The 22,288-nt window shown below is 36.9% G+C and overlaps 1 protein-coding gene across 2 annotated transcripts in view; it reads left to right on the forward strand.

Moving 5' to 3' along the window:
- LOC131857287 (uncharacterized) overlaps nucleotides 1–6,118 on the forward strand; it is a 116,734-nt gene extending 110,616 nt beyond the window's left edge. The window contains exon 5 of one of the 2 annotated variants that reach the window (XM_059209561.1): nucleotides 4,540–6,118. In XM_059209561.1, the coding sequence (XP_059065544.1) occupies nucleotides 4,540–4,698 (159 nt within the window). In that variant the 3' untranslated portion in view covers nucleotides 4,699–6,118. The remainder of the gene's footprint in view (nucleotides 1–4,539) is intronic. The other variant, XM_059209560.1, reaches the window with a different exon arrangement.
- Nucleotides 6,119–22,288: the final 16,170 nt, after the last annotated feature.

Raw genomic sequence — 22,288 nt, forward strand, 5'->3', positions numbered from 1 at the left:
ACTTTCTAGACGATATCTTGCTTAGTACCATTTCTCCTCACACTTTCCTGTGGCTCAAACCTCACAAAGTAAGTAATTAAGTCTAATTTATCACACCATTTGGAAAACCCAAAAGATCCTCCCCCCTACCAATGACCCAAACACGATAGTTTAAAGCACTCAGGGAAAACTCAAACTCGAAAACGAGAAACAGAAAATGAAAATTCCAATACCTTTTTGATGGAACACTTAAAAATCTATTTTCCCTTGTTTTTCTTAGTTCGGGCAGTAAAAACTTAGCAAGACCTTGCTACACATTCGCACATGTTTGAAAGAGCTACAAACTGTTGCTCCGATCTAGATTCTTCATGACTGGTAATGTTGGGGTCTCGCACAAGAGAGTTAGGGTTTTGATAAGGCTTATATGAAGCAGAGCTATGGCTAGGGTTATTCTAAGAGTTTGTAAAAAGAGCAATTTTTTGTCCGCTACTCAAAACTTTCTAGACAATTTCTTGCTTAGCACCATTTCTCCTCACACTTTCCTTTGGCTCAGACCTCACAAAATAAGCAGTTGAGTCCAATTTATCACACCATTTAGAAAACCCAAAAGATCCTTCCCCCTAAGAATGACCCAAACATAATAATTTAAAGCATTCAGAGTAAACTTAAACTTGAAAACGAGAAACAAAAAATGGAAGTTCCAATACATTTTTGATGGGACACGTAAAAAACTATTTGCCCTTGTTTTTCTCAGTTTGGGTAGTAAAAACTTAGCAAGGCCTTGCTTCACATTCGCACAGGTTTGAAAGAGCTACAAATTGTTGCTTCGATCTAGATTCTTCATGATTGCTAATGTGGGGGTCTCGCACGAGAGAGTTAGGGTTTTGATAAGGGTTGTATGATAGAGAGCTAAGGCTAGGGTTGTTTGAAGGAGATGGGGGGCTTGGGTTCGGGCTATTAAATGATGAAGTGCTAAGGCTAGGGTTAGGATTTTGTGAATGAGAGTTAACGGTTGAAATTTCATGTTCTGGAGCCCATCAATGTTTAATTTTTTCAGAATTCAATTGTGTTTTCATTCACTGCTGTGTTTTCATTCGATGCCATGTTTTCAGTTAATGACATGATTTCATTCAGAGATGTAATGTTTTCCCATTGTTTTGTTTTCATATGATGCTGTAATGTTTTCTGCGAACAAGTAAAAAACTGCCTACCCTTGTATTTCTCAGTTTGGGCAGTAAAAACTTAGCAAGGCCTTTCTTCATATTCGCACAGGATTGAAAGACCTACAAATTGTTGCTCCGATCTAGATTCTTCATGACCGTTAATGTTGGGGTCTCTCGTGAGAGAGTGGTGGTTTTAATAAGGGTTATATGAAGGATAGCTAAGGCTAGGGTTTGGGCTATTATATTGTGGAGTGTTATGAGAGAGTTAGGGTTATTATATTCAGAGATAAAGGGTTTTACACTATAGAGTTAGGGTTATGATAAGGGTTATATGAAGGATAGCTAAGGCTAGGGTTATTTGAAAGAGATGTAGGGCTATGGTTTGGGCTATTATATTGTGGAGTGCTAAGGCTAGGGTTAGGATTTTGTGAATGCGAGTTAGGGTTTGAATTTCGTGATTGAGAGTTGGGGTTAGGGTTTTGCGAAGTAGAGGCTTTGACGTCATTGCACCATTTAAAGAAATTGCACTTGTCGTGTCCCCTCCTTGATCATTATTTACATCTTAAATGAAACAATTATCATTTAATATAATATTTATCAACAAATGACTTTCAAATTTATTACTAAATATTATTATTTAATTAACATTTATTAATATTCTTTATTGATAATATTCTTGAAAAATTCTAATAAAAATAAGTAAATACTATACTGAAAACATTCATCTTAAATTACAATTTGAATAATTGTAAACAAATACTTATTAATAATAAGAGGGTGGTTCGGTTGAAGAGGGGAAAATAGGGGAGATTCAAGATGTATATGTACATATCTCGTTGTCTTCAGATCAGAATTGTATTAAGTTACGAACGGTAGCATCCTTGACCTTGATAGTATGCATAGGGATGTATTCTTACTATACGAAGTTCGATAGTGTTTCAATGCAAAATTTAATATTAATGTAGAGTGCATTATGTATTTAAAAATGATACTAAGTATAACAATAGTGGCAGACCAGATCTGACACGTGTCAGATCTATCTGCCATGATCAACTACCAAACATATTACTAACAAGTAATGTATATAATACGACATTAGCTAATACATAAATAATTGGTAATATATTACTTAATTTACTTATTTATTTATGAATACATATACTCAAATAAGAGTGAGAAATAATATAACAATTGTAAATATATATGTTGATAATAATAAATGTTAACATAATACCTTTAGAAATTAGTAATAATTCACATAAATAGTAATTAATAAATACGTAATGATCCATAAATGAATTAGAATAAGATTAACTATTTAGTATGGTAAGATAACAAGTACTTGATTGACTATAGAAAGATAGAACATTCCAGATTTGATTCATAATCAAGTTAGTCTAAGCCATAAGTAATTTGAAATAGATTAATTATGGTTAAAATAGACCAAACCCTACTAGGGGACATGACCAGTGGTATCAGAGCATCTTTCCTGCCATCCTGTGAAATATAGTAAATACAAACCTATCAGAAAAAAAGAGAATCTAAACAAAGGAGTATTAATCGATAACTCCCAGACAACTTTAGCTAAGAAGAAATCGATCCAAGTATGTACGTTTGCGCAATTTTTGGAATGTAAAATATTTATGATATTAAATTATGTTGAAAGGTAATTTATCATAAATCATTGAATAATCAGGGTTATAGTTTCCATCAATTTATCAATAATATTTAGATGTAAATTAATTGAAATTTCTGTTAATAAATACACAGCGTAATATACAGTAGGCATTGGAATCCGACTTGACAGTATATAATGATAATGAAAGAGTTATGATCTAGCACAGTTAATGAACTCTAATGGATTCGTATTTATGTCTGGGAACAATAAATATCAAGTCCTATATCAGAATAATATTAAATACGATTTGATAATTGCACTAAGATGATTAATATTCTGGATATACAAATTGATACTAATATTAACGATGTACAAATTGATAAAGCCTGGTAATAAGTAACGGTGCCCAATTAACACCATAGAGTTAATGAACAACAATGGGAATAATGGACTATTTAATTCACATCTGAACTGATATAATGAATTGCCAGGGGTGCAGAGTATGAATAGTAATGCAAGACCCACACCATGGTTAGTAAGATCCAGTTGGCTTGTCATGGTCTGGATGGGTAGTCTGGTCATAACTCTTAGTCCCAAACAGAATATGATTGAGGGAGTACGTACCACACTATGTTAGTAAGACCCGATGGGCTTAGCATTGGGTGGCTGGGCAACCCAATCATGACTTCATTCCCAAACAAAGTATGATTAAGGAAATAAGATCCACTCCACGTTAGTAAGACTCAATGTGCTTAACATGGGTCGGCTAGGCAACCCAATCATGACCCCATTCTCAAATTAATGATCTGCAACAAATTCTTTTACAATTAATCGAACCATAAATACCTAAAGAAGTATATGTATGTATGTATTTGTAATTTTATTAGTTTCATGCATTAATGTGCATTCATTCCCTAAGGGAATACTTTATGTTCAAGTGTATTTGTATATTTTATGTATAATTGCTCTATAGTGTATGTTTCATACGTCTCATGGCTTGAAAATATTTATGTGTTTACTATATGCCTGATGTGTCTTCAACCTGATTGCTCTATTATATATATGTTTGTGCGAATGCTTATAAGATTGCATAATGTTGTCCTTGCACCTTCCTAATTCATGCTTCATTTATTCTTTGTATATATATTGTGTGTACTCATGTGAATTCTTCACGCCTAATATGTTTTCCAGCCTGTATGCTTTGCGTCTTTAAGTGTTGCTTCATGACTGGTGTGTTTTCAACATGTCCACTCCAAGAGTGCCTTTCTTATATGTGCTTTGTACCCTACACATATTTGTGTTGCTTCAGGCTTTACATATCTTAGGCATATTCTGCATGCCTCAGTGTATTGGTATATTACTTTGTATTTTACGTGAATGCTTCATCTATGCTCCATGCCTTATTTATATTCCTTCATGTTTATATTGGTGCTATTTCATACTTCGTGTATATACTTATGGATTTATGCTGCATGTCTGATATATATTTGAGTGAATTGCTTCATGCTTTAGGTGTATTCATGTGGCTTATGTATGTTTTTCTTAAATGTATATACACTTCATCATTTGTGGATATTTCTGTGTTTGTTGTGTCTTCAATATGTTTGCTCCATTGTATGTTTTATACGTGTACATGTATACTTGTATTGTATGCATAATTATGTGATAGCTCTATGTCTATCACATTTTTAGAATGATTGTCATGCCACTGTCATTGCTGTTGTATGAGGCATAAACTAAAGCGTGCATCTTTTTTAACTCATTTTTTCATTCTGTCAGGTAGGCCACTGTTTTAAGCAAATAGGGGGCAAGACAAAAGAGGAGGATGGAGGTATGCGTCCTTGGTCTAATGAGAAACCTAATTTCAAAACTTATCACTTGTATTATGCAAATAAACTCGTGGAAAATACTTCAAATTTCAAACATTATAGGTGTTGAATGTTGAGGGTGTCATAATGATTTGCAAATCAGAACATAATATTTTAACAAAAATAAGCAATCAAGCACAACATGACAAACCACCAAGAGTAGAGGCAAAACAAGTTTATGAGTCGAAAACCCTAAAAGGGTGAACAAACACTCTGAAAATAAGTTTCATTAAGCCTCACTAGTTACAAATTGTATGCCTCACTAGTTACAAATTGTATGCCTCACTGGCAGACCACCATGCTTCACTGGCAAAACACCATGCGTCACTGGCAACTCAATATGCCTCTTTGGCTAAACAACATCACTTCAGAAGAAAGTAGCAAAACTCAGAGGGTTACTTTGTTTCCATAAAATTCACTGCTCTATCTCCGTACCGACAAAACAACAAACACCATGAACAAATAGTCATTGAACAGTGAACAATGAAAATTTCGCATCAACCTCTACACAATTCTTGACTGTTATCCTTCTTTGAATGCATATTCAGAATACTATCTCTGTCACCTCATTCACACAGTTATTAGTGAAAAGGGAAGACACTGCGATGCAGAGTCACTACACAACACCTTTATAATCTGTTATTTAAACCTGCTTCTTTGTGCTACTTTGGCAAAAATGGTGTCAAGGTTTTCAACCAATTCTCACACAGAGCCCTTACTTTCTATCACACTTCCATCTCTTGTGAACATGTTCATGCCACACCAATCTATGCAGAAAACACACACAACTCATGGATGTGATGGAAAACAATGGAAAACAAAGGCATCGGAGAATTCTTTGATGCTCTGTTACTCACGTCTCCTTTTCCCTATGTATCTGTATTGTTCCCTAGTCCCATTGTATGTGATTTGGGTTTGATGTCTTTAAATTCGATTGGCAAGGACTAAATCTTATACTCTAAAAGATTTTGGATAGTAACAATATGCTTATTGCAAATGTCAACTCATTATTAATGCAATGGCAACAGTTGTTTGCAATGATTATCCGAATAGCCAATCGCCTGGAACAATAAGATCAATTACTGTCCTGATAATATGGGTTATTCTTTGATATATTCTTTAAGATCATGTGACTACTTTGTATAGGTCTGCTTACTAAAAGCTTTGGAACCTCTTTGCTTTATCTGCTTTAAGTCTTTATAGATGTGCAGCCGGCCATGGAGCTCTTCTTGATTTGCATATAAGAAATGTATGCTTTTATATTTTGATGTTTGCTATTCAATTGATCTTTTCAGAATTTAAAGTTATATAAAATATCAAATCTTCATGATCTAAAGCAACAATTAGTCTATTTCATGAATTTTTTTTTCTTTGTGGATTTGCGATGCTAAATGAATGAGTGGAAGGAAGGATTCCTTAGTTCATTCAACGAATTCCTTCATTTTCACCGATTGGAATAATGTTGCAGGCACTTCCCTTGCAACTGCTATTATAACATCTTTCAAACCTTGCCCGACGAGCTCAACAGAGAGGGAATGGACTTATCAAGCACCCTATCCAAGTTTGAAGTTAAAACATATGTAGAGTCATACACATCATATGCAGACACCGCAACAGAGGACAGTGACAGGAGGTTACGTCGTGTAAAAAAGACAGAAGAAACTGAGGATGATAGAGTATTTGGCAAAGATGCGTTGAACGAAACAGGGCAGAGACATATATGTAAAAGGTATGGATATAAGCTGCATTGAACTCTAATGTAGGCTCTTTTCTTGGCCTCAAGTGGCTTTCTTAATAGATTTTAGGAATTGGTCTGTTCTGTGATGGCTTGTTGAATTTCGTCATTCTTGTCTAAACCTTCATTTCCAATCCCTGTGGACTTGTTAAAAATTGTGGAAGTATCTTGATTTGAAATATAAATCTTTAATACAAGCTCCTTCCTTCATTCATATTCTCTTGAAAGTTGCAATTGCTTTAATAGAATATATCTAAGAGTTGGTGAAATATTGAACTCTCACACATTGGTTTTGATAAAATGGATTGGATATAATAATATCCTTTTATCCGAGCTCTTCAGCAAGTTCACCTTGGTGCTTCACATTTTGCAAATCCTTATCTCCTTCATTATTTTCCATCACAAAGAAACCATGTCTTCGAGTCCTAAGGCTTCCAACTTCTTTTGCATTCTCAAAATGCTTAAATCTTTCAGCATTTCCTTTTGAAGCACAGTCACCAAAAATAGGAGTAGCTGGGAGTCTAGAATTACTCTTATCGGTGGTTTGCGAAGCCTTTCAAAATGATGGATGAATGATTATTTTTGAATTAGTTTTGATATGACATTTCTCTGCAAATCCTTATCTCTTTCATTATTTCCCATCACAAAGAAACCATGTCTTCTAGTCCTAAGGCTTCCAACTTCTTTTGCATTCTCAAAATGATTAATTCTTTCAGCATTTCCTTTTGAAGGACAGTCATCGAAAATATGAGTAGTTGGGAGGTTTAGAATTACTCTTATTGGTGGTTTGTGAAGCCTTTGAAAATGATGAATGAATGATTATTTTCAAATCGGTCATTTTCTACGAAATCGTGCAACCGATTCTATCCGTAACATGCCATCTTGGCGAACCACCCCACCTTTAATGACGATTTGGGAAGACCCAAAAGATCGTCAGCTTTTGGTTTGGGAATAGACATAAATTTGGTCTGGGAATGTACGGAGTGAATTTGACTGTTGGTCCCATCCTTCAGTTACCTCGAGCCCCTCCCTTTTCTGCTTTGTCTAGTAGTATCGTCCTATCCTTCTCGAGCCGCTCCCTTTTTTGGTTTGTCAAGTTAGCCTTCCCATTTCGAAACTGTTTCTGGATGTATATAACTGTTTGGTTTTAATTCCCTTCAATCTCTAACTATTTGGTTTTAATTCCTTTCAATTTCTAACTGTTTGGTTTTAATTCCCTTCAATCTCTAACTGTTTGCAATTGGTCGGAACAACTGTCAATGTAGGTGGGGGTGAGTGTAGAAAAGTTCATGTCTATTGTGGAGGGCAACGATTTAATCATTGTGGATGAGGTTGATCATGTAACACACCAGAAATATTGCTTGCTATTCAAAATACCAATGTCATTATAGACAATGTTTGGGAAATAAGCTTAGCAAAAAACAATGACTCAAAATAAGAGACAATGCCATGCAGAAGTTTGCGAACCAGTTGGTTATGGTGGAGGCCTCAAGAGTTTCATCAAGGGGGAGCTGCAACAACATACTAGAAGAAGACCCTGACATCCAAAGTGATTGATCATTTGATCAATAATTGTATAATGATTTTAATTTAATCTTTTAGACATACACTGTTGATTAGTATCTTGAACTTATCTATTATGAGATTTTAGCTTGATCTTTTTGATATTGAAATTTGAATTGAGATTATAATGATATGCTTCAAAATTTGAAATTTATAATGGTTTTATTTAGCATTTGTAATTGATATATGACATTCCAAACTTAGACATACATTGCTGATTAGTATTTCGAACTTATCTATTATGAGATTTTAGGTTGATCTTTTTGATATTGAAATTTGAATTGAGATTAGAATGATATGTTTCAAAATTTGAAATTTTTAATGGTTTTGTTTAGCATATGTAATTGTAATGGTTTTTATATCAATTACATATGCTAAACAAAACCATTAGAAATTTCAAATTTTGAAGCATATCATTCTAATCTCAATTCAAATTTCAATATAAAAAAGATTAAGCCAAAATTTCATAATAGATAAGTTCGAGATACTAATCAACAGTGTATGTCTAAGTTTGGAATGTCATATATCAATTACATATGCTAAACAAAACCATTGCAAATTTCAAATTTTGAAGCATATCATTCTAATCTTAATTCAAATTTCAATATCAAACAGATCAAGCTAAAATTTCATAATAGATAAGTTCGAGATACTAATCAGCAGTGTATGTCTAAAAGATTAAATTAAAATCATTATACAATTATTGATCAAATGATCAATCACTTTGGATGTCAGGGTCTTCTTTTGATATGTTGTTGCAGCTCCCCCTTGATGAAACTCTTGAGGCCTCCAACATATCTAACTGGTTCGCAAACTCTTGCATGGCATTGACTCTTATTTTGAGCCATTGTTTTTTGCTAAGTTTATTTCCCAAATATTGTCTATGATGACATTGGTATTTTTGAATAGCAAACAATATTTCTGGTGTTAGATGGTTGACCTCATCCACAGTGATTAAATCGTTGCCCTCCACAATAGACATGAAATTTTCTACACTCACTCCCATTTGGATTGACAGTTGTTCCGACCAATTGCAAACAGTCAGAGATTGAAGGGAATTAAAACCAAACAGTTAGAGATTGAAGGGAAAAACCAAACATTTAGAGATTGAAGGAAATTAATACCAAACAGTTATATACAGACAGAAACAGTTTCGAAGGGGGAAGGTTAAGCCGAAAAAGCAGAAAAGGGAGGGGCTCGAGAAGGATGTGACGATACACTTAGACAAAGTAGAAAAGGGAGGGGCTCGTGGTGATTGAAAGATGGGAGCAGCAGTCAAATTCACTCCGTACATTCTCAGACCAAAATTCCGTTTATTCCGAAACCAAAAGCTGAAGATCTTTTGGGTCTTCCCAAATCGCCATTAAAGGTGGGGTGGTTCGCCAAGATGGCACGTTACGGATAGAATCGGTTGCACGCTTTTGCAACGAATGACCGATTCAAAAATAATCATTCATTCATCATTTTGAAAGCCTTCACAATCCACCGATAAGAGTAATTCTAGCCTCCCAACTACTCCTATTTCTGGTGAGTGTGCTTCAAAAGGAAATGCTGAAAGATTTAATCATTTTGAGAATGCAAAAGAAGTTGGAAGCCTTAGGACTAGAAGACATGGTTTCTTTGTGATGGGAAATAATGAAGGAGATAAGGATTTGCAAAGAAATGCCATATCAAAACCGATTCGAAAATAATCATTCATTCATCATTTTGAAAGGCTTCGCAAACCACCGATAAGAGTAATTCTAGCCTCCCAACTACTTCTATTTCTGGTGACTGTGCTTCAAAAGGAAATACTGAAAGATTTAAGCATTTTGAGAATGCAAAAGAAGTTGGAAGCCTTAAGACTAGAAGACATGGTTTCTTTGTGATGGGAAATAATGAAAGAGATAAGGATTTGCAAAATGTGAAGCATCAAGGTGAAGTTGCTAAAGAGTTCGGATAAAAGGATATTATTATACCCAATCCATTTTATCAAAACCAAAGTGTGAGAGTTCAAGATTTCACCTCCTCTTGGATATGTTCCATTAAAACAATTGCAACTTTCAAGAGAATATGAATGAAGGAAGGTGCTTGTATTAAAGATTTATATTTCAAATCAATATACTTGCACAATTTTTAACAAGTCCACAGGCATTGGAGATGAAGGTTTAGATAAGAATGATGAAATTCAATAAGCCATCATATAACAGAGCAATTCCTAAAATCTATTAAGAAAGCCACTTGAGTCCAAGAAAAGAGGCTAAATTAGAGTTCAATGCAGCTCATATCCATACCTTTTTATATATATGTCTCTGCCCTGTTTCGTTTGACGCATCTTTGCCAAATACTCTATTATCCTCAGTTTCTTCTGTCTTCTTTACACGAGGTAACCTCTTGTCACTGTCCTCCGTTGCGGTGTCTGCATATGATGTGTATGACTCTACATATGTTTTAACTTCAAACTTGGATGGGGTGCTTGGTAAGTCCATTCCCTCCCTGTTGAGCTCGTCGGGCAAGGTTTGAGAGATGTTATACTAGCAGTTGCAAGGGAAGTGCCTGCAACAGGACACCAATAGGTGAAAATGAAGGAATTCGTTGAATGAACTAAGGAATCCTTCCTTCCACTCATTCATTTAGCATCGCAAATCCACAAAGAAAAAAATTCATGAAATAGACTAATTGTTGCTTTAGATCATGAAGATTTGATATTTTATATAACTTTAAATCTGAAAAGATCAATTGAATAGCAAAGATCGAAATATGAAAGCATACATTTCTTATATGCAAATCAAGAAGAGCTCCATGGCCGGCTGCACATCTATAAAGACTTAAAACAGATAAAGCAGAGAGGTTCCAAAGTCTTTAGTAAACAGACCTATACAAAGTAGTCACATAATCTTAAAGAATATATCAAAGAATAACCCATATTATCAGGACGGTAATTGATCTTATTGTTCTAGGCGATTGGCTATTGGGATAATCATTGCAAACAACTGTTACCATTGCATTAATAATGAGTTGATATTTGCAATAAGCATATTGTTACTATTCAAAATCTTTTAGAGTATAAGATTTAGTTTTCTGCCAATCAAATTTAAAGACATCAGATCGAAACCACATACGATGGGACAAGGGTACAATACAAATACACAGAGAAAATGAGACGTGAATAACCATCGCATCAAAGAGTTCTCTGATGCCTTTGTTTTCCATTGTTTTCCATCGCATCCATGAGTTGTGTGTGTTTTTTGCATAGATTAGTGTGGCATGAACATGTTCACAGGAGATGGAAGTGTGATAGAAAGTAAGGGCTCTGTGTGAGAATTGGTTGAAAACCTTGACACCATTTTTGCCAAAGTAGCACAGAGAGGCAGGTTTAAATAACAGATTATAAAGGTGTTGTGTAGTGACTCTGCATCGCAGTGTCTTCTCTTTTCACTGATAAGTGTGTGAATGAGGTGACAGAGACAGTATTCTGAATATGCATTCGAAGAAGGATAACAATCAAAAATTGTGCAGAGGTTGATGCAAAGTTTTCATGGTTCTTTGTTCAATTCCTATTTGTTCATGGTGTTTGTTGTTTTGCCGGTACAGAGATAGAGCAATGAATTGTATGGAAACAAAGTAACCCTTTGAGTTTTGCTACTTTCTTCTGAATTGATGTTGTTTAGCCACTGAGGCATATTGAGTTGCCAGTGAGGCATGGTGTTTTGCTAGTGAGGCATGGTGGTCAGCCAGTGAGGCTTAATGAAACTTATTTTCAGAGTGTTTGTTCACCCTTTTAGGGTTTTCCACTCATAAACTTGTTTTGCGTCTCCTCTTGGTGGTTTGTCATGTTGTGCTTGATTGCTTATCTTTGTTAAAATATTATGTTCTGATTTGCAAATCATTATGACTTCCTCAACATTCAATGCCTATAATGTTTAAACTTTGAAGTATTTTCCACGAGTTCCTTTGCATAATACAAGTGAGATAAGTTTTGAAATTAGGTTTCTCATTAGACCAAGGAAATGTGACATACCTCTTCTTTTGTCTTGCCCCCAATTTGCTTAAAACGGTGGCCTACCTGACAGAATGAAAAAATTAGAGTTAAAAAAGATGCACACTTTAGTTTATGCCTCATACAAGAACAACGACAGTGGCATGACAATCATTCTTAAAATGTGACAGACATAGAGCTATCACATAATTATGCATACAATACAAGTATACATGTACACGTATAAAACATACAATGGAGCAAACATATTGAAGACACAATAAATGTAAATGTTGTTCAATTCTTAATTCAATATGCAAGATATATTCTAGTTATATTTTATTGATCTATGTATTGTCTACTTATATGATAAATCTTATTGTCTACTTTTGTATGGCAGGTGAGAGGAGCATTTTATAATTTCTATGTCCTTTTCCTTAAATGCCATATATATATGAGAGGGGAGGATCAAGCAGTGCCTTGACCGGTCATGTCTTATGGACATGACCGATGAAGATACTACTTGATCGCACCCTTTGGTATATAATATCAACCGGTGTCAAACATATTTGTCAGCCCGATATTAATCGGTGATCACATAACACATAACATATTGGCCAACCCGATATTAATCGAGACTTACGTAACATGTTTAACTGATATTCCAATCGGTATTAATTATGGCATTTGGTATTGCAAGGTAACCGAAGTGAATCGGTGTCTATGTCAACGGACACCAATCACTTAACTAAAGGTTATATTCATTAATCATTGATCGGTGCATATTATATTCGAAGTTATACTGATCGGTATTTGGTTATATTAATGCTTCGATTGTTTTCCTTAACACCTGATATCAATCGGTATGAGTTTATTACATCTCCCCGATAACAATCGGTTCAAGCATAATCATTAAATACTAATTGATGTTCAGTTTACCGATAATCATCAAATCAGTTTTGCAATGGTTATCCTGATTTGCTAATTGGTGAATGCAACTAATATAATAGATTATCACATTGGAATTCTATGGTAATAAACAATTATGTATAAATAAAGAATGCTTATCAATTGAGGGCATGATGATATTCATTTGAATAATTGATAGGATAAATGATTGAATGAGAGATTTCATTTATGTATCATTCAATCATTTATCTTACCGAAGCTATCTATGCATTAACAATAAACACAAAAATATCCACAAATGATGAAGTGTATATACATTTAAGAGAAACATACATAAGGCACATGAATACACTTAAAGCATGAAGCAATTCACTTAAATACATATCAGACATGTAGCACAAATCCATAAGTATATACATGAAGTATGAAATAGCACCCATGTAAACATGAAGGAATATAAATAAGGCATGGAGCATAGATGAAGCATTCACGTAAAATACAAAATAATATACCAATACAATGAGGCATGGAGAATGTGCCTAAGATATGTAAAGCCTGAAGCAACACAAATATATGTAGGGTACAAAGCACATATAGCAAAGGCACTGTTGGAGTGGACATGTTGAAGACACACCGGTCATGAAGCAACACTTAAAGACGCAAAGCATACAGGCTGGAAAACATATTAGGCGTGAAGCATTCACATGAGTACACATAGTATATATACAAAGAATACATGAAGCATGCATTAGGAAGGTGCAAGGACAACATAAGCAATCTTATAAGCATTCACACAAACATATATATGATAGAGCAATCAGGTTGAAGACACATCAGACATATAGTAAACACATAAATATTTGCAAGCCATGAGACGTATGAAACATACACTATAGAGAAATATACATAAAACATACAAATACACTTGAACATTAAGTATTCCCTTAGGGAAGGATTGCACATTAATGCATGAAACTAATAAAATTACAAATACATACATACATATTGTTCTTTAGGTATTTATGGTTCGATTAATTGTAAGAGAGTTTGTTGCAGATCATTGATTTGAGAATGGGGTCATGATTGGGTTGCCTAGCCAACCCATGTTAAGCACATTGAGTCTTACTAACGTGGAGTGGATCTTATTTCCTTAATCATACTTTGTTTGGGAATGAAGTCATGATTGGGTTGCCCAGCCACCCAATGCTAAGCCCACCGTGTCTTACTAACATAGTGTGGGACTTACTCCATCAATCATATTCTGTTTGGGACTAAGAGTTATGACCAGACTGCCCATTTAGACAATGACAAACCTAGTGGGTCTTACTAACCATGGTGTGGGTCTTACATTACTACTATTCATACTCTGCACCCCTGGCAGTTCATTATATCAGTTTAGATGTGAATTAAATGGTCCATTATTTCCATTGTTGTTCATTAACTCTATGGTGTTAATTGGGCACCGTTACTTATTACCAGACTTTATCAATATGTACATCTTTAATATTAGTATCAATTTGTATATCTAGAATATTAATCATCTTAGTGCAATTATCAAATCATATTTAATATTATCCTTATATAGGACTTGATATTTATTGTTCCCATAGACATCAATACGAATCCATTAGAGTTCATTAATTGTGCTAGATCGTAATTCTTTCATTATCATTATATACTGTCAAGTCGGATTCCAATGCCTACTGTATATTACGTTGTGTATTTATTAACAGAAATTTCAATTAATTTACATCTAAATATTATTGATAAATTGATGGAAAGTATAACCCTGATTATTGAATGATTTATGATAAATTACCTTTCAACATAATTTAATATCATAAATTTTTTACATTCCAAAAACTGGGCAGACGTACATACCTGGATCGATTTCTTCTTAGCTAAAGTTGTTTGGGAATTATCGATTAATACTCCTTTATTCAGATTCTCTTTTTCTTTGATAGGTTTGTGTTTACTATATTTCACAGGATGGCAGGAAAGATGCTCTGATACCACTGGTCATGTCCCCTAGTAGGGTTTGGTCTATTTTAACCATAATTAATCTATTTCAAATTACTTATGGCTTAGACTAACTTGATTATGAATCAAATCTGGAATGTTCTATCTTTCTATAGTCAATCAAGTACTTGTTATCTTACCATACTAAATAGTTAATCTTATTCTAATTCATTTATGGATCATTACGTATTTATTAATTACTATTTATGTGAATTATTACTAATTTCTAAAGGTATTATGTTAACATTTATTATTATCAACATATATATTTACAATTGTTATATTATTTCTCACTCTTATTTGAGTATATGTATTCATAAATAAATAAGTAAATTAAGTAATATATTACCAATTATTTATGTATTAGCTAATGTCGTATTATATACATTACTTGTTAGTAATATGTTTGGTAGTTGATCATGGCAGATAGATCTGACACGTGTCAGATCTGGTCTGCCACTATTGTTATACTTAGTCTCCTTTTTAAATACATAATGCACTCTACATTAATATTAAATTTTGCATAGAAGCACTATCGAACTTCATATAGTAAGAATACATCCCTATGCATACTATCAAGGTGAAGGATGCTACCGCTGGTAATTTAATACAATTCTGATCTGAAGACAATGAGATATATAGATAGACATCTTGAATCTCCCCTATTTTTCCCCTCTTCAACCGAACCACCCTCTTATTATTAGTAAGTATTTGTTTACAATTATTCAAGTTGTAATTTAATATGAATCTTTTCAGTATAGTATTAATTTATTTTTATTAGAATATTTCAAGAATATTATCAATAAAGAATATTAAATAATGTTAATTAAATAATAATATTTTGTAATAAATTTGAAATGGTCATTTGTTGATAAATATTATATTAAATGATAATTGTTTCATTTAAGATGTAAATAATGATCAAGGAGGGGACATGACAAGTGCAATTTCTTTAAATGGTGCGATGATGTCAAAGCTTCTGCTTCGCAAAACCTTAACCCCAACTCTCAATCACGAAATTCAAACCCTAACTCGCATTCACAAGATCCTAACCCTAGCCTTAGCACTCCACCATATAATAACCCAAACCATAGCCCTACATCTCCTTCAAATAACCCTAGGCTTAGCTCTCCTTCATATAACCCTTATCATAACCCTAACTCTATAGTGCAAAACCCTTATCTCTGAATATAATAACCCTTCTCTTGTGCAGAACCCTAACTGTCTCATAACACTCCACAATATAATAGCCCAAACCCTAGCCTTAGCTCTCCTTCATATAACCCTTATTAAAACTCTCACTCTCTCACGGGAGACCTCAACATTAACGGTCATGAACAATCTAGATTGGAGCAACAATTTGCAGGTCTTTCAATCCTGTGCGAATATGAAGAAAGGCCTTGCTAAGTTTATACTGCCCAAATTGAGAAATACAAGGGCAGGCAATTGTTTATGTGTTCGTAGAAAACATTGCAGCATCATAGGAAAACAAAACAATGGGAAAACATTACATCTCTGAATGAAAACATGTAATTAAATGAAAACATGGCATCAAATGAAAACACAGCAGTGAATGAAAACACAATTGAATTCTGAAAAAATTAAACATTGATGGGCTCTGGAACACGAAATTTGAACCGTAACTCTCATTCACAAAATCCTAACCCTTGCCTTAGCACTTGATTATTTAATAGCCCGAACCCTAGCCCGTCATCTCCTTCAAACAACCCTAGCCTTAGCTCTCCATTATATAACCCTTATCAAAACCTTGTTGTGCGTTGCACACACTCTGTGTCGCCGACAGGGTCCCCCTTCCCTTTTTGAGCCTTCCGTCTTCGCCTTGTTGAGTATCGCGTAGAGTGTCTTGCATCTTTTCGAGCGAGTCCACGTCTGGTCCGTGAGGTAATGATGTTGAAAGAAGAGAACCGATGATTCCATTAGGCTAGTCTGGCCCTCGGGCATGAATGCCAAGACATTGTTCAAAATTGCGAAATCGCCTTGGATAGGCGTAGGACGATAGAAGTTGGCAAAGCTTGCCAGGCAATGAACAACGCTTCTGAAGGTCGCATGATGACCCAAAATTGTCTTTTTTCGCGTGAGAGCGATGAGATAGATTAGATGAGGTTGGTTTTTACGGAGTTTACAAGATTTGAACGAATGGCGATTTTCGCCAGCCAGAGAAGGAGGAGTGAATTTCGTTGCAAAATGCCAAAGTCCCCCAAACTCGCCCAAGTGCCCAAGCTAGGGACAAAATGAGAGAAATTTCAAAGGCTTGCAAAATCGCCCAGGGGGTCGAATTTCGGACCTTGGGGCCGAAATTTCAAAGTTAAAAAAATTGACAAAGACGTTGAAAGCTCCGAAAATACTTTTAAGTTCGCAAAAGGCGTAAAGGTTCCGAAAAACACTTAAAGTTGCCAAAATTGCCTTATGGGCCAAATTTCGGACCCTATGGGCAAAATGGGGGAATTCGTAAAAACTCACAACAAGCATGAAAGCTTCGAAATTCACAAAAACCTCTAAAGGTCCGAATTTCACTTTATTTTCACAAAAACCTCTAGAGGTCCGAAAGCGCTTTAAGTTAACAAAAACCTCAAAAGGTCCAAAAATGCCTTTAAGTTGACAAAAATGTTAAAACTTCAAAATTTGCTTAGAATTCGCGAAATCGCCTAGAGTGCCGAATTTAGGACCCTAAGGGCAAAATGAAAGTTTAAATGTTGCCAAATGGGCCTAAAGGTCTAAATTTCATTTCAAATCGCCAAAAACCTCTAAAGGTCCGAAATCTTCAAATTCGCGAAATTGCCAAGAGGGCCGAACTTCAAATCCTAAGGGCAAAATGAAAATCGATAAAGTTGCCAAAAGCATTAAAGGTCCAAGGTTTGTTTAGAGTTGCCAAAGTGTCCAAATCCTCCGAAAATGCTTGCATCCGAAGTTCGCATCGTAGTGCAGTGAGTGCATTGGGCGACAAAACGCGAAAACATGAGGTTCGCGATTTAGGCGAAGGGAGACGTGAGGTTTAAAAGTCTGCTAAACCTCCCCATTCCGCGCGGAAATTTTCAAAAACCCTTATAGCTCCAAAAATCACATTTTAGGGTAAAACAACGAAGTGTTTAATTTGGCAAAACGCTTAAGAGTGCCGAGAATCGCGATTTAGGGTGAATGCAAAAGATTGATTAAAGTTTTAAATGGTCTTCAAACTCTTTGATTCACCGAAGTTTGCCGTCCGTAGCCCCTCTTCAGAATCACGTTTCAATTAAATCGCCTAAGGTAAAAATCGCTTGGTCTAAAAATGACAAACTCGTTTCCAATCCAACCCGCGAAAATTTGAATTAGAGAGATAACTGTTGGAATTCAAAATTCGCAGGACTATCCATTCGTCTTTGCACAACAAGTCGTGCAATTTCTCACCATCCATTTTCATCAGGTAAGTACGCTTTGTCTCTCTTGATCGTCTGAAATGTTTTTTGGATGTATGCCTGTACAGAATTGACTAGAGTGCTTAAGTCTTCAAAATTCGCATCTTTGTTCCGATTATTAAAGCATCGTTCAAAGCTGTCCAAAATTAGAATTTGCTCCTAAGGGCCAGCTAAAAAGTTGCGTTTTCAAATTTAGGAGAATTTCTCGAGCTTTTTCCCTTTTGAAAATTAATCCAGAAAAAGCTTAAGTATAGATTCGCGAGCAAAGCTTCATGAATACTTTGGTTTAAATCAATCAAGCTTTTAGCTAGCAATATCACTCTGTTTCCAATCTAATTTTTGAAGTAATCCTAAATGCTAGCATATTCTCTATCTAACCCGCCTTACTTCTTTTATATCTCCTCGTAATCCGCATCTGGTTGTGCAGGATAAATGCCTAAATCGGCGGTGGAATCATCAAAGACGCTCGCTACAACCAAGACATCGCGAGCATGAAAATCAGATATCCCACGCAAGGCTGAAAGGATGAAATATCAATATCAAAGAGGGGGACTGAGGGAGTCAAAAGTTCAGAGTGTTTGGGACAATGTCGGTGATGTCGACCTAGGCCATATTGACATCTAGGATTTCAGGAATCGGGTCTTCTCTCCTAACGCCTATGGCAGGCCCAGACAGATGGTGGAAAGTGGCATCGCCCAAGCGGCGGGATTTCTTCCAGTAGTACAAAACTATGAGTTAGTGGTAGAAGCTGCTCGACATTACCAGCCACGTTCCAGATTGGTACTCCTCGAGAAAATGACCGTCACCAACTTCACTCCTGAGGCCATTGGCGATGCATTCGACATTCCCTTCCCAAACAATCCCACGACCACGACTACAGACGAAGCACAGGGGGCGTATGATATGAACCCGGCCAAATACAGAACCCTGATCAACGAGGAGTGGTACAAAGAGAGAAGGCCTCCAAGCGCCAGAATTGGGAAAACGACCCCAAGAAGTGACTTTCATAATGAGCATGGGGATATGGTCACACTACTCAGCAGGGTTATGGGACTTCCTAAATCCAACTACTTTGAAGAGTGGATGTTTTATTTCACAGAGCAAGTCTTCGCCGAGAAGTCCAAGTTTGACTGGGCCCAGATTACAAGCGACAACATCCACACCCAGCTAATTGAACTTGAGAGCAAAAGGTACTTCACTATGACCTCCTACTTGGTCTACATGTTTGCCAAGAACCAGCCACTACCAGGTTTGATAATGAAAGGTGAAATCGGGAATGGGCCTGGTCAAGTAAAGGTCTATGATTGTTACCCACAATTGCATTATCAGGATATAGCTCGGAGAGAAAATAACAGCCCAGCTTATGCGGTTGGCCAGTATGAGCGCGTCAATGACGCCTTCATAATGCGCCTGGTAAGGCTAATGCAGTGAGGATTACACATAAGGCTCTCAGAGCAAGCTACCACTCTGGTACAGAGATACGGAGCCTGGTTCATCCAGTTCCCAAGGTTCTCCTATATTCGAATAGCGGGCTTTGATGGTGCCCCTCTCCGACTTCCATGGTACCCAACCGACAAAATAGTCCTAATGGAGGTCTCAAGGCAGTCATGTCCGGCCGACATCTTACTCAGAGATTGCAGGCAGGCTGGATTTGCGTTCCCCATGATTATAGGCAACCAGGATGTCCATCTGTAGACCCCCACCCTAGCAGAGGAATCCCTCACGGAGCTGGCTTCTTATGGCCTACAAGAGCATTTTCCGAGAAAATATTTCGATCACGATAATCTGGCAAAGAGAGCCTATGGCAGGTGGTACAGAGCAAAGGAATCAGTTGAAGCCTATTGGAAAAATTGCTCTGATGACTATGAGGTCCAGAGGCGTGAATATTCGAGGCTGAGTGTGCAGCAAATGTGACTCTTTGAATACTGCCGGGTCTCGGATCAACTCGCGGATTCAAGAAATTGTCTCCAGGTTCGAGAATTTGAGGCAGTAAGGCATCTTTTGCCAGGCGTTGATTGGTCGCAGGACCCGATCACTGATTTTGAGGCAGTCATGGCAGCCTCCAGCAAGATATACAGACCTATGGTTGCATTAGCAGATTGAAAGACTAATTCATGAGGGAGTCCAGTTCACCTTCCACTTAATGGGCAGCCTCGATTCTCAGTCCTCCGAAGATGAGGGAACGTCCAGTGCACCCAGGGAAGAAATTGAAAAACCCGAGAAGAGAAAGAAGGCTAAGGCTTGAAGAGGGACTCGGACGTCCGAAAGAACAAGAAGGGAAAAGATTCCCATTAGGAGACCAGAGGTCACTTCATCGTCAAAGGACCCCAATTCGTCCGACGATGTAGTAGAACTAGAGTATATACCCGCTCCGGCTTCCCAGAGTGACATTGATGCATTTTGAATTGATGATTCTCCTGCACCCGACATGCTAGACACTGAGCTAAGAGCTATTGAATCATCCGAGCCGGCTAACCAAATTGAAGAGGGAGAAATTCCATCCATTCAAGGGGTTGAAGTGCGTGAACCTACCCAACAAAGCCGCCATGAGTTGCTGCCCCATAATACAACCAAAGATGACTCTATCGTTGAAGGAGAGCAAAGAACAGAGGAGACTTGCGAGCTCGAAAGAACTGAAGAGCAACCATCACATGAGGGCACTAGGGAGTTATTCAGTGAAGTGGGAGAAAATTCAGCTGCAAGCAAGGAACTTGGCACCTCCTCCACTCCTCCGGTAACCGAACAGTTGCGAATCTATGATGAGTCGACTGAAAACATCAAAGAACAGAATGCAGACTTAACCATATCATCAACCTAGATAGTACCTCAAGAATTGTTGATTGCCAGAGGCCAGCGCAAGGCCGCCACCAAACCACCTATTGATCTGGAGGACATCTTCTCGCGCATAGACCAAGCTAAAGCTACGGGGAAGAAAAAGCCCAGGGCATATTCTAGAATAACTAAGGATGAGCAAAGGAACCACACTCTTCACATTGCCACCCCGCCTATAGACAAGCAAGCAGATCAGATTACACTGGCGGATTATAACATCATAGCTGTCCCCATCGGACGAGCAACTAAGGAGCAAGAAAAGGAGGAATTGAAGGACTCAGTGCAGAACATACTCAGGCAACTTGAGGAGATAATAGATGAGAAGGATATGTATCGAGCTTGCGCTGAACAGGCCAAAGGATATATTGGTCAACTCCTAAGACCATTGCACAATGCTTCCGAATCCCATATTCCCCCGACGGCATTGGCCCCAGAGGACCACAACAGAATTTGAGAGAGTACGGGATACCGCAAGGGCCATCAGGGAATGGATACAGGGCATTAAAGGAAGGGGAGAGCAAATCCTTGAGGAAGTGAAAGAGATGGCCCACCATCGAGAACTCACTCTGGTCAAGTTATTAGAGGTAAAAGGGAATCTCTTAGAATGCATGAAGTGGCTGCCACAACTCTTTCCCTCATTAGGGCTCTTTTCTGGACCCACGCACAGATTCCAACATTGTTTGCCATCCTGGATCCGTATAACATTAGCACTCTTAAGGAATGGTACTGGACTATCACCATGAAGATCGACACGAGGGAGGTCATTGATAAAGAAAACGACGCATGCGAGGTGATTTTGGGAGGCATGCAAGAACTCGGTAAGACAATCCTTCGATCAATGGTTTCAGGGTGGAGAAATGACTCGTCTGATGAGGTAATACAACCAGACTGGGAGGAAAGATTGGGAACAAATAAGATAACTTATTCCGCCAAGGACTTGAGTTTTGTTGGTCAGTTTCCTTCGGACATGTTGTGCTTGGAACGTAACCATTCCAGCTGGAAGGATGGTTTGAAGCACGTGGCCCAATACCTCGAGGGCATGCAATATAAAATTCGCAATCCTCCTATGCCTCCCTTCAGCCTGTTATTCCAAATATGCATTAGGTTCCAGGAGTATGTTCGTGAGGAACGTGCGGCAGGTCGTGATCTCTGGCAAGAATATTTGCATGGTGAAAATGACTTCTTGGAGAAAGAATCTACAAAGGGAAAAGAGAAAGTGCTTTCCTAGAAA

Source organism: Cryptomeria japonica, chromosome 8 (genome assembly GCF_030272615.1).
Source record: "Cryptomeria japonica chromosome 8, Sugi_1.0, whole genome shotgun sequence".
Taxonomy (NCBI): Eukaryota; Viridiplantae; Streptophyta; class Pinopsida; order Cupressales; family Cupressaceae; genus Cryptomeria; species Cryptomeria japonica.